Source organism: Macaca fascicularis, chromosome 8 (assembly GCF_037993035.2).
Source record: "Macaca fascicularis isolate 582-1 chromosome 8, T2T-MFA8v1.1".
Lineage (NCBI taxonomy): Eukaryota > Metazoa > Chordata > Mammalia > Primates > Cercopithecidae > Macaca > Macaca fascicularis.
Window position 1 is genome coordinate 78,770,583 of NC_088382.1, and position 13,216 is coordinate 78,783,798.

The 13,216-nt window shown below is 37.3% G+C and overlaps 1 protein-coding gene across 16 annotated transcripts in view; it reads left to right on the forward strand.

Annotated features, from left to right (window-relative positions):
- Nucleotides 1-12,617, forward strand: part of C8H8orf34 (chromosome 8 C8orf34 homolog) — a 496,138-nt gene extending 483,521 nt beyond the window's left edge. For 12 of the 16 annotated variants that reach the window (XR_012416463.1, XR_012416465.1, XM_065519322.2 and 9 more), the window contains 2 exons: nucleotides 9,451-9,510; nucleotides 11,828-12,617. Coding sequence is in view for 13 of the 16 variants with exons in the window: in XM_065519322.2 (XP_065375394.1) it covers nucleotides 9,451-9,510; nucleotides 11,828-11,835 (68 nt within the window). In the remaining 3 variants the exon portion in view is untranslated. The remainder of the gene's footprint in view (nucleotides 1-9,450; nucleotides 9,511-11,827) is intronic. The other 4 variants (XR_012416464.1, XM_045398358.3, XM_065519328.2 and 1 more) reach the window with 1 other exon arrangement.
- The last annotated feature ends 599 nt before the right edge of the window (nucleotides 12,618-13,216 follow it).

Below are 13,216 nucleotides of genomic sequence, written 5' to 3' on the forward strand. Positions count from 1 at the left end.
ATGTTCACTGAGTTTAAAAATCAAGAAAGTTTTTTTTCTTTCAGCACTTCAAAGATACCATTTCATCTTTATGTTGAGAAGATAAAATGGTATCTGTCATTTTATTTTTACCTGTTGATTATTACTACTACTAATATTTTTAGTCACCTGTTAGATTATTACTTCTTCAAATGTTAAGATTTCCCATTTGTCTTTTATTTTTGCAGCTTTATCATGGTAAGCCTACATGTGATTAAGCTCAGTTTAATCCTAGGTTCTTTGTATTAGACTTGGATGATCACAGTGTTTCTAAATCTATCGTTTTTATATGTTTGGTAGTTGTGGATTGTGCCTTGTTCTATTTTGAGTCTTGTTTTGGTTCCTCTTCCATTCAGCTATTGCTGCCTAACAAATCACCCCAAATGTTATTGGTCTAAAACAATAATCACTCATTTAGTACATATATCTGCAATTTGGGCAGGGCTCAGCATGGAGGCTCATGCCTTTTCCATGACATGTCAGCTGCAGTGATTTACCTAGGACTGGAGGATACACTTGCAAGATGGTTAACTCTCATGTCTAGTAAATTGGTGGTTACTGTTGGCTGAGAGTTTATTCAAGGCTGCTGGCCAAAGACCTTGATTTCTCTCCTATAGACGTTTCCTCATGTCTATAGGAAATACAGACCTCTCCATGAAATATTTGGACTTTTTCACATTATTGTGGCTGCATTGTAAGAATAAAGACAGGAAGTGGAAAAGTCCTATTCCTTAAGTCCTGAGCTTGGAAACTCACAACACCACATTGGCCATCTTTGTTGGTCAAGCAGTCATAGTTAAAATAGTCAAGGTCAATGGACATGGTTCTACCACTTGGGAAAACAAAAGAATTTGAAGACTATGTTTTAAGATCACCAAAGCCTTCAATTACACATATACTAGACATTCTAACTATATGCAAAATAATTCTCCTTACTTCCTGCTCACATATTTCCATCCATTTAACTCTGAGTATGATTCTGAATAAATGTAGTTTGTTTCTCTCTTTAATGCTATCAAATTTGCTGTTTAATATATAAGTTGACTTGTAATTTTGTTTATTTTGGCATTTTTAATTAGTTCATTTGTAGTTTCTACTTCTTTCTAAAATTCTAGATATTATCTTTAATTTTCTTATTAAGCATGTTTATTTTAAAATCCATGTTTGATAAGTTTATTATGTGATTCCTGTGGGTGTTTCTATTCTTTGTTATTTTTTCTTGGCTTTAGAACACATGGCCTTGTCATCATGTGTGTCTGCTTATTTTTGATTAAGTGTTGAGCATTATATATGATATGTTGCAAAGATAATTTGAAGCCTATGGTGATGTTATCTTCTTCTAGAGAGTATTTTATCTTGCTTCTAGCAGAGGTACAGGGAAACTAACTATCCGAGATTATTTGAATTAAATAAAAATTCTAAAAAATTTTAAGTTGGGCTTTATTCCTTGCAAGGGCTGTATATTTCCATTTTACTCTTAATCTTCCAGTGTGGCCTTTCAGTCTAGAAACTTAAAACCTAGGGAATTTATTTGGGTCACATTTCTCAGTAAGATTACAACTACACTTTCTTTTTTCCTTTAGCCTGGGAGGATTTTACAACCCTTCTTTAGGGTCTCAGCCTCTCATGAGTCTCTTCTGAAATTGGTAGATACCTTTAGAGGAAGCATGTCTCCAAATTGTATGCTCATTTCTCTTTATTTCTTCATTATCTGGGATATTGGCCATTTAATACTTTACTGCTTTGATAGATGTTTGGTGCCTTCACACAGATTTTTAAAAATATTTTATCCAGCTATTCTATGCACTTTCAGTGGAATGCTTTATCTGAATAATTTATCCTGCTGTTACTGGATAGGGATTTTTACACTCTAAAATATTTCAATAAATTTGGGCAGAGCCAGTAAATTTTCAGATTTTTGCATTTTGTTTTCATGGACTAAGAAAATATTTACTTTTTAATGGTTTTTAGTTTTGCCAAACATAGTATGTGCTTGGTAAATATTAGTTCTAAGTTTTTACTTTTAAGTATATACCATATAAAATGGTTTCTACTTATGAAAAGAGCAGCAATGAAGTCATCCTGCTGTATCTACTGGGTTTTACATCTGCAGATTCAACCAACCACGGATCAAAAATACATATTCAAAAACAAGAAATAATAAAAAAGTGTACAAACATTCACATAACATTTATACTGTATTAGTTATTATAAGTAATGCAGAGATGATTTAAAATATATGAGAGGATATGCATAGGTTATTTGCAAATACTGTGCCATTTTTTATAAGGGACTTGAGCATGCTTGGATTTTAACATCCACAGGGGTCTTGGAACCCTTAGGGACAACTGTATTTAGTTTATCTGCTCTCCTACAAGGACTTCAGTCTTTTGCTTATTATTAGGTTTCTATTTACTTTTACTGATGTAATTATTGACATAATAGTCTCACTCCTTTATATAGTTTTGTTGCCAGTCACTTAAGTGTTCACTATAATTTACTAATGATTCATCTTTTCTTCTGAGCATACACATCCGCCACTTAACTTTCTCAGTGGGAGGCTAATTTCCTTTTTCTGGAGGCTATCATGAAGTGGAAAAAACCTGGGAGTCAGAAGACTCAGCTAAGGTCTTGCTTCTTCCTGGTGGTCCCAGACTAGTAAATTGCAGAGAAACGGCTTGCACTCAAGTGCATCTACAGTTGCCCAATTGTCAGATTTTAACTATCAGGGATATACTAACTACATGAGAGTAAAGGCAAATGCTCTCCTCTAGGGTTCTCTGCTAAATACTTTCTGCCTTTTACTTACTAACTAGAAATGATTTATCTTTTCACCTGTGAAACTAGAGCTCATTTTTCTGTGTCTCTTAATTATTCTATGGCTTCTACATTCAATTTATGCTTCTGATACAATTTAGCACTACAGGGGAAAGGTTTTATAGTCTTAATTTGGGGCAAAAAGAGTGACCTCTCTATTAGATGAGTTCATGGGTGATATATTTATCTTATGCAATGCTCTTAGGTGCTCTCTCAAGCTGAAGGAAAGGGTTTTGGAGCCAGCGATGGTGGTGCATGCTTGTGGTCCCAGCTACCGAGAGGCTGAGGCGAGAGCTGGAGTTGGAGTCCGGCTTGAGCAATTTATCAAGTGAGACTACAAAAAAAAGGAGAACCCATTACTCAGGATTTTCACCATGTAAATATTTCATGCTCCTGATTGGGGGACCCAGAGCTATACCATCATTGATCCCAACCTACCTTAGTGTTTCATTCTCCTTTTTCCTCCTACTTCAGACTTAAGTGAAGAAAACCAATGAATAAACTATTCCCTCCAGCAGATGTTATACTGTATTTCCATTGTTTGAGCTAGTATAGAAGTTAACTGGCATGGTCTCATAGGAGGTACTCTGAGGATAGACATGGTGGCTGAAGAAACTACTTGTGTAGGCATAATAAAGAGGGCATGTGAAGATTAAAAAGAAGAGCTCTAAGCCCAGAGCTCCAAAAGTATGACATAATCATTTTTTCTTACTGAGTTAGCATATATTGTAACGGAGAGCTAATTGAATAATAAATTGAGAAAACTGACACATAGCCTAATGTCAGTCTTTGGGGATCTTTGGAGTATTGCTTCACCAGCTGGAAACATCTGTGGCTAGTGGTACCTTTGCCTAGTTTTGCTTGCGCCTGCTGGTCTCATCCTGCCTGCTTGGCCTGGCAGGCTGTGCTCGGCTCATGCTACCCTCCCAGATTCCATGCCTGTCAAGGTCAAGCCAGGCACAGAGTAGTAAGGGGTGCATGAGTGAGCAGGCACAGGGTCTGGCTGCTGCACACAGCCAGGCATGCTGGCTGCGGGAGGGCAGGCAGCTCCAGGCACCAGTATGGGTGTTGGCTCCTGTGAGGCTGCAGCTGGACTAGGCATACCACAAGCAGCTTCTGCTGTTGACACTGAAGAATGTGGTGGTGCCTGTAAGTTTGGAGATGCCAGGAACCACAGAGCCCCAAAGAGGGTGTCAAAACCCTGACTCAGGGAGCTCCTAGGTCTGGGGTCCCTGCAGGGCCATAGCTCTTCTCTCCTTCTCATAGCCCACACGGTGGTGAGTGAGGGGCATGTTTCAACCCCATTTGTGTTATAGTTCTTTCAGTCCTGCTATCTGGGGGTTGAAAGTTCTTGTCCTGCATCCAGGAAGAATGAGGTACGCATACAACTGGAGGGTGAGTAAGGTCAAGAAGTGCTTTATGGAGTGACAGGACAGCTCTCCAGTGACTCCAACTGGGTAGCTCCTTTCTGCAGGCAGGTCATCCTGATATCTGCTCAGCTCTCACCTGAGAGGAGACCCACAGTGGGTAGCTCCTCTCCACGGACAGGTAGTTCCACATTTGACCAAGTCTGGCTGAGTCCAGGTTTTTATGGGCTTCAGAGGGGAGGAAGTGTGTACTGACTGGTCCGTGGGTGGGCCCAGGAGAAACATCGTAAGTTCTCACTCTGGTCTGCGGAACTGGCAGCCCAGCCCCCAGGCTTCAGTTCATCCACAGCTTGAAAGTAGGACTTTACTGGGGACTCACCCCTTTCTGCCCTGGAGCATGTTTACCTCCTACCACCATCAACCTGCCATTCATGGTGCCCATGGCACTCAGATTGTTTGTGCCATAGGGCGCCTGTAGACCCTCACTGAACTGCCCTCAGCACTCCCTCAGCCCCTCTCCCGTGCTTGTGGGTGCTCAAAGCCTGGAGGGGGCTGAGGCAGCAGGGGGCTGGCATGTCAGCACTGCCCCAAGTGCATGCACACCCAGTTGGGTTGTGACAGTGTCCGAACTGAGCCACAACTTTGCTCCGAGATCGGAGTGGGCATCAGGAGTCGGGGAGAGGCCAGGCAGTGGGAGCAGTCACTTCTGAGCCTGCAGAGGCAGGTGGTCTTGCTTGGCCCCCAAGAGCACAGGGATGCCTGGGTCCAAAGCCGTGACTGGGCAGCTGCACCTGTGCCCTTTGGGTGGGGCTACCACCTGCCAACTCAGACGCAGGCAGCTTCCACCTTTTCCCAGCTTCCACCAGCTCCATGGAGTGCAGATCCCTGGTCACACCTCCCCTGCTACAGCTGGCGTCTTCACAGCAGCTGCTCCAGATGGTCTGCTGCTGCAATCACTAACATTAAATAGATCCACCAAATCTCTTTTCGGGAGGTATTTAGAATTACAGCATTCCATTTCTCCTTAAAGCCTGTTATGAGCCATTGACATTTTAAGGCTTATACAGAAACAAATGCATTTCTGAAGGAGGAGGAAATGGGACAGAAGTAACATGTATTAAATTTTGATTCTTATGTGCCATGTAGTGGTATCTTATTTAATCCTTGTGACAATTTATTATATGGGCATTATTAATATGATTTTACAAACTCAGATTTGTTAAATATTTTTTCCCAAGAATACAGAATTAGTAAGTGCAATTTAAGTTCAAATCTAGCCCAAGACCATATCCTCTACTCCGAAATTTCACTGTGTCCCTAAAAGCTAAATAAACCTTTCAGGGTGGGAGGGATGTGTGTAAAGATAACATCAAGAGAGGAATGATCTCACTCTACACTGAAATAGTTTTAACGTAAAGAAAACACTATAAAATAAGAAAATAAGGGAAAACAACTTATAAAGAAACTGAAGCAGTAATACATTTGAGTAGAAAATCTGCTTTTAATAGAAACTTCAACTTGATTTTGTTATATTTACAGTGTTCCAAATTATTATCTACAAGCAAAGTCATCCAGAAAATTAAGGGAGCCATATATGATAAACATAAAAATTAGAATTTTGACAGAATAAAATAAATAGCATCTAGTAATTACATTAAGTATGTTTTCAATCCCATGGTAAGCTATTAAAAGTACAACAACTGCTCAAAGCATGCTGCCAAATTTCTTCAAAATGACTTGTTTTGAAATGTTGACTAAGTATCTCAAAACTGTATATCATCTTTAGTATAATTAAACATTCTTCAGACCAAAAACATAGCTTTTCCTTGTGTTCTTAGACATAAATTATATGTGACTTTCTCTTCCATATTAGGACACACGGGATTATCCATTTTAAAACTTTAAAAAAGTTTTTTAAGCTTCTACCACTTATATAAGGCTTTATAGTTTATACATCGCTTCTACCTAATTATAAAAAATTAGCCTATTAAGAAAAGTTTAATCTTAAAATCCCTATTTTTCATTGTAAATGTTCAACAAATACTTAATAGATGTTTATGCATTCATAATTTTTTTACTTAACAAATATTTAGTGAATCAACTTCATGAATGAATAAATGAATAAATTTAGTTCAAATTGGCTACATAACTTTTAAAGATCACTTGAGAAGTGGCCACACCTAAGTCTCTATCTTTGTCTTCTGTTTATTCAGGGAGGTCATAACCTCTAGAAACACAGATACATGCATGTAATAAGTGGTTTGTTGATATCTGATAGAAAACAGGATGTGTTCAATGACATATCATATGTTCAATGTGCTGTTCTTCTGTAGTAAACATAGTTCATCAGAGGTGCAATGAACATGGTGCATCAACATAGAATTCACTTTAATCCCAACACGTGCTTTGTCGTGCATTGCCTTAGGAGATTTGTTTTGCTATTTCTCTATGAAAAAACTTGTAGCATATGGCGTTATCCTCAAGAAGAAATAGTGTTCTAATCCATAATATTATGTTTATTTTCAGAGTTGATGGCCACTCTCTTATTTGTTGTTTCCCCCATCAAAGCTGCTTCATTTCTTACATTCACACAAGTATAGGAAATAATGGGTTATCCCCAGTATAGGGGAGTCCTACTTCAAAAGAGAAGGAAGCAGTACCAGGCTGAATGCCTAAGTAATTTCCATGCAAGAAAAGCCTTATGACAAAGTTTATTTCAGAAACTTGAAATCAGTTAATTCTGTTTTTTGATTCTCTGTTATCCTTGGCCACCCTCCTTTGCCCCATGCTCATCAAAATAAAGTCTTAGCCTGCACTTGTATTGTTGAATATTTTCCAGATCTTTGCACCATGCTCTATGGGACTGGAACTTGATTGGCAAATTGATTGTTCTTTGGTGGTATTAAAATAATACTTTATATGTTTTTTTTTTAGTCTTATTTGAAATGAGTTCCTCCTAGAAAACACTGGGTCCCTGTTAGCCTCCACCAGAGGAAACTGTTGCTTCTTTCCATTGCCCTGTGCCAAGCACCATGAGATAGCATCAACATTCTACCTGAAATTCTTTTTTAAAGGCTCCTACCATTTATTGTTGTTCTGTTCTCGTCCTGGTCACTATAGTCTTACCAATCACTTTTCTTCATTCCTGTGAGATGCTTACATCTGGCTCACTGTTTTCCTCCCTACCACAACTATTTTCATCAGAAAATTTTAATTCCTACTTGGGTGACTTACCCAATATCCTGCCATTATAATTCCTTGCTTCTCAAATCTAGTTATTCTCGTAGGCTGTATATATATTTTTTCTTATCAAATGTGAAATAGCATCCAACTCTAAAGTCTTACATTACTGTAATCTGCTATCTGTCACAAACCTCCTTCCCTTAAAATTCCTCCTTTTCTACTAAACCTGCACTTCAGTCTTGTTTTGGTACCCAGACACTTGATTACTCGTCTATCTCCAAGTGTGTAAGACCACAGCTAGTTTCATCCTTCACTCTAAGGTCTGTGCTACGCCGAAACAGTGATGCTCAAAGTGGAGTTCTCAAACCAGCAGTATCAGTATCAACATCTCTTGTTAATTAGTAGAAGCACAGTTTCTTTGGGCTCCATCCCAGATCTACTGAATCAGAAACTCTGATATTGGAGCCCAGCAACCTGTGTTTTAAAAAGCCCTGTGGCTGATTCTTATACACTCTAAAATTTAAGAACCACTAATACAGAGCATGAATTCAACCACTCCCTTGCCAGCACCTTTAACACCTTTGGGTGGCAAAGAACACTCGAACATAAATAGATCATTATTTTATTTCAAACCCTCCCATGTATAAGATTTCTAACAATTCACCAAGTTCTCCAGCTGTATCCAGCATCTATCTTCTATATACAACCTCTACCTTCAATCCAAATATTTTTTTAGTTCCTATTCATCTAAATTTTAATACTGAAAAATGTTAAATGCCCATTACTTGATCCTTCCAAAGGTGTTTTGCTTAGAACCATCCTCTGTGAAGGATGCTGAGCAATGCTAACTTCCTCGAGGTGACATATATAGGAAAGGGTGAAGATAAAATTTAAACTCGGGTCTAGCTGAATATAAAATCCATGCGTTTTTTCCATTTTGCTGCCGAATGTATGAAATGACAACCAAATCAATAAGCCATTTCATTCTAGTTGAAGTAGCACTTAACCAATGAATGCTTTATAGGATTTTTAAAAGTGAGTGTTCTATAAAAATCTGTTATAAAATAACTTTGGTAAATATCAGGTTAAATCATTTTCCTTAGTGTAGGACTTCTACAAATCTTTAATGTGCTGTTGTATATTTTGATCCTTAAAAAATCAGATATAGTATGATGTTGTCCAAAATTATTTGACCAATAACCATTTGTTTGTGAATCATCTAGATTAACATCTTGTAGGGCTAGTGTTCCAAGAGATGCTGTGGAAAATTTGAACTTCATCTATTTCCATTCTTTTCCAGACAAGTGGAATTGCTTATCTTTCTTATTTCATCTGCTTTCACCCTCTGTTTTATTTTGCCACTCTTTTGAACTAGAATAGTCAAGCCCCATTTCCCCACTAGGCATTACTTTTTCCTTCCTTCAAAGATAGTCTTATATTCTTCTGCCTCAGGGCTGGGTTCAGAGGAATCACATTTAGCCTATAATGCTATGAACCAGACAATATAGTGTGTTTGCATATATATGTGTACACACATATATATACACATATACACATACACAGACACACACACATATATATACTACCTCATGAAATCATATAGCTTGATAATACGATAGTAATTTATAATTTTGTAGCATCACAATAAGTAGCATGTATCTGCCTGGGGCTGAATAAGCTGTGTTAGGGGAGCAGTCTGCAGAGCAGACCATGGCTTTCCTGCCTAACCCACACTGGGCATCACAATTATGACTGCAATTCTTATGGGATCTTCACACAGACTATATGCATATCCAGAACACTACCTGGAGGGGCATTTTGCCTTAGATTTTATTGGAAAAATTACCAGAGGTTAAGTGGAAAATGACTGAATAATGGAATGAGGGTATACACACTACTAAGCAGTTAAAATTTAGAATTGCAGGACACTACATACTATAACTATAGTTTTGATATTAATTTCAATTAATCTTCACTAGAAATTGGTTAAAGGGCTAGGGAATGGTATTTAATCGATGATTTTTTTCTGGCCTGGCATATTATCTCTGTTTCTTTCGTTGTGCAGGTTCCGCAGATCTTCTTCTTTGCGTTCCATGCTCTTCTTGTCCTACACTGGTCTACTCTGGTATGTTTGCTCAGGGCACTTAATATCAATGTCAGGTAATGATGGGTACCTTCTAAAACTGCTCAGGATTTGTATTAAAAAAATACATAGTCCTCATGACCTCTAATGAGAATAGGATTTTCTCCAAGTAACTGCATAAGATTATAAGATTTCCTGAGAGAGAGAGACTCTGTGTGTGTGTGTGTATGTGTGTTTCTGTGTGTGTGTGTGTGTGTGTGTTCTATAGGTTTTGGAGTTCTCATTTAGTCTGCATTCTCCCTTGCTAAGGTGGGAGGATGGGGATTTTAAACCCTTTCTCCTCGGCAGGAAAAAATAGTATCTTCTAGATATATATGGGCTGAAAAACATATTCTCCCACATACAGGCCATGGACTCTATGATGCTATTATATATCCCCTGCAGTTATAGGATCTCAGAACAATTTCATGTCCATGAATATGAGGCTATTTTATGAACTGGATATACAAAGATAAAAAATAAATCACTTTGTCATCTCTTAAGTATTTTCCAGAGAAAAGCAAAGGTGTTGAGCTTGTCCTTACCTCTCATATAATCACAGAATATCAAACTGGAAAGAATTTAGAACCAACCACTCCTTCCCTAACTAATGCTCGCCTATTCTCTGCAGTAACCCTGCCAGTACCCCTGCCAGTACCCCTGCAGTACCCAGACTCTACATAAACACCTTGAGTAATAGGGAGTTTACTGTTACCCTTGTCTGCTTGTTTAATTTTGCTCTGCTGTAATTGCTCTTGACTCAATAATTCTGCATTAGGGCATTACCTGAATAAATAATTTCTTCAATGTACTATGATATAGCTATCAGAATATTATGTTCATTGCCATATGTTTTATAATAAAGCATGAAACATGTTTTACAAGAAAACATGGAAAGCATGTAAAAAATAGAAACAACCTAATAACCAAAAAAAGAGATTGATTAGAAAAATTATAGCAATCTGTACATTAGAAAGCTATGAATTCATTATGAAGGATGAGATATATATTAAGGATATAGGTACAGAACTATCATGTGGTTCTCTTCCTCAGCCCGTCAAGTGCACTTTGTATGATGTACAGGCATACTGCTGTTCAGTTCAAGAGCTCTAACCAAGTAAATTGTCACTCATGTGATTCATATTTAAAACCTATAATAGATCAGTAACTACTGTCAGAGAATAGCACATGTCATTATCATGGATGATACAGCACCAATCATAGGTTTTCTCATCATGGAACTTACTAAATTGTGGAGAAGACACACAGTGAACAGCTATTTATAGAAAAATGCTGCTGATGGTGATTATAGAAGTATGAGGATAAGTATGCACATCAGGAGAGTTCTGTCTTGACTAGTAGTCAAAGGGTCAAGAGAAAGTAATGTCTAAGGGTGAGGCCTAAAGGAAAGAAAGATGCAGTTGATAAAAGAGTTAGCTGGGGTTGGTTGGAATAAGTAAAGCATTCCAGATAAACAAAAAGTGTGTGCAAAAACAACCAGACTCTCCCTCTCTTTCTCTTCCTCTCTAACTTTTCTCCCTCTCTTGCATCAAATAAATATTTACTGAGCAAATGCCACACACAAAGCATTATTTCAGGTCCTGTAAGATGGAGATTGAAGGTCTTCCTTCAAAATGTTTATGGTCTACATTGGCGAATCAAAAACATTAAATATAACTATGACACAAAGCAGAAAAATCATGTAAAATATTCTAGAAACATGACTATTTCCCTTGCCATTTGCATTAGTCTGTTTTCACACTGCTATAAAGACATACCCGAGACTGGGTAATTTATAAAGAAAAGAGATTTAAGTGCCTCACAGTTCAGCATGGCTGGGAGGCCTCAGGAAACTTACAATCATGGCAGAAGGCAAAAGGGAGGCAAGGCACCTTCTTCACAAGGCAGCAGGAAGGAGAAGTGCCAAGTGAATGGGGAGGGACCCCTTATAAAACCATCAGATCTCGTGAGAACTCACTATCTCAAGAACAGCATGGGGGAAATCGTACCCATGATTCAATTACCTCCACCTGGCATCTCCCTTGAGATTATGGGGATTGTAATTCAACACGAGATTCGGGTGAGGACACAAAGCCTAGCCATATCACCATCTAATGTGATTAGAATTTTATACAGATATCAGAAATTGATATATAGGCTGCAAATATGATTAATAGAGGTAGTATTCTAATGTCAATATCCTTGTAAAAGTTCATTGCAATAGAGGAAAGCATTAAAATCGCAATTTTTCTTTTTTAATATGCTATAATGTAAACATGTTATTAAGCACATTTTCTTCTGTCTCATTTCTCCTCTGCAGGTTTGTGAAACAGACAGAAGAAGTTGCAAGTGGTCCTTAAAGAAATTGCAGTTATTCAAATCCTTATGTATAGTTCTAATTTTATTTACTATGTGTAATCATTTAGAGAATGGTTATTTTTATAATCTCAATAATAAACAAGTACTATTGTAACCAGGGGGTGCCCAAGTATGTAATCAGAGAACACTAATCCTGGCAAAGGATTGTGAGGTGGTCAGGAGGCCAGCTGCCTTTTGACATGGTTAGTGTCCTGGATTTAGATTACTTTATACATAGTTATTAAGATTAATATTTGATATATTAAATATTGCCTGATTCAAATAACTTTGCTTAAAATTTTTTCTGTATTTTAACTTGTCTAGGGTTTTCTACTTCTTCTATTTTTATAATATTTTCTCATTTTTTAGATTACTAAACATTATACTTATCCACATGTGCCAAGATGTGCCATTTAGGTCTCTGCAGAAGTCAGCTGTTTGGTATTATCACCTGCCATATATGTTGTGTGCAGCAGCAGTAAGAAGTATATGCTCCGCCACTGCTCTTTCTCATGATTATTTTCTCCATTCCTATTAAAACGAATAATTGTTATGTTAATTCAATAAAGCAAACCAATAAGGAATGAAATGCATGGCCCAAAACATAGAAAATGAAAATCGTTTGACCATTTATGCAATTATTGAATCCAATTAAGATGATCCATTTTAAATTTAATATATGCTCGCTTTTGGAATGTGTTATGCATTGATGCTAAGTGAATGGATCTAAGTAAATCTATTGATATCTCTACTGTCTGTTTTATTTTATTTGTCTTAATCTAAGTTTGCTTTCTGTTCTTTTATGCTTTAAAGTAATTTAAGCTTTCATAAACTGAAATTACAAAACTATATAACAAGGAACTATATCAAGGAAACAAATGTTAAAGGCCAGAACATGGATAAAGAATTTTTAAAAATTCAGATTGTAAAAATTAAGTCAATTCTCTAAATCAAATAATGTAACAATCTTTCTTACATTAACATTTTCTTGTGTATAGAAACTCATGTGACACATTTTTATAAAAGTGTTATGTTTTATAGGTAGAAAAAAAGGAAGTTTTAGAAACAGTAAATTTTTTAATCAGAATGGAGAGAAGGCAAGAAAGTAAGTTTAGGGGACCAGAACATTCTTCTATTTAAAACTCCTTGCCATGAGGAATATTTCTTCAAAACTGTTTAACTGAGGATCCAAATGCTTTTTCTATTAGAAATATTCTTTCTTTAAAATATGTCACCCCTAATGCTTTCATCTGAGCTGCACTTTCCTCCAACCACTGCCTGGTTGGTTTTCATCCTCCTCTTGCTCACTGAGCTTCTCCTGGGAATAGTCATCCTACTAAGTGCCTCATCA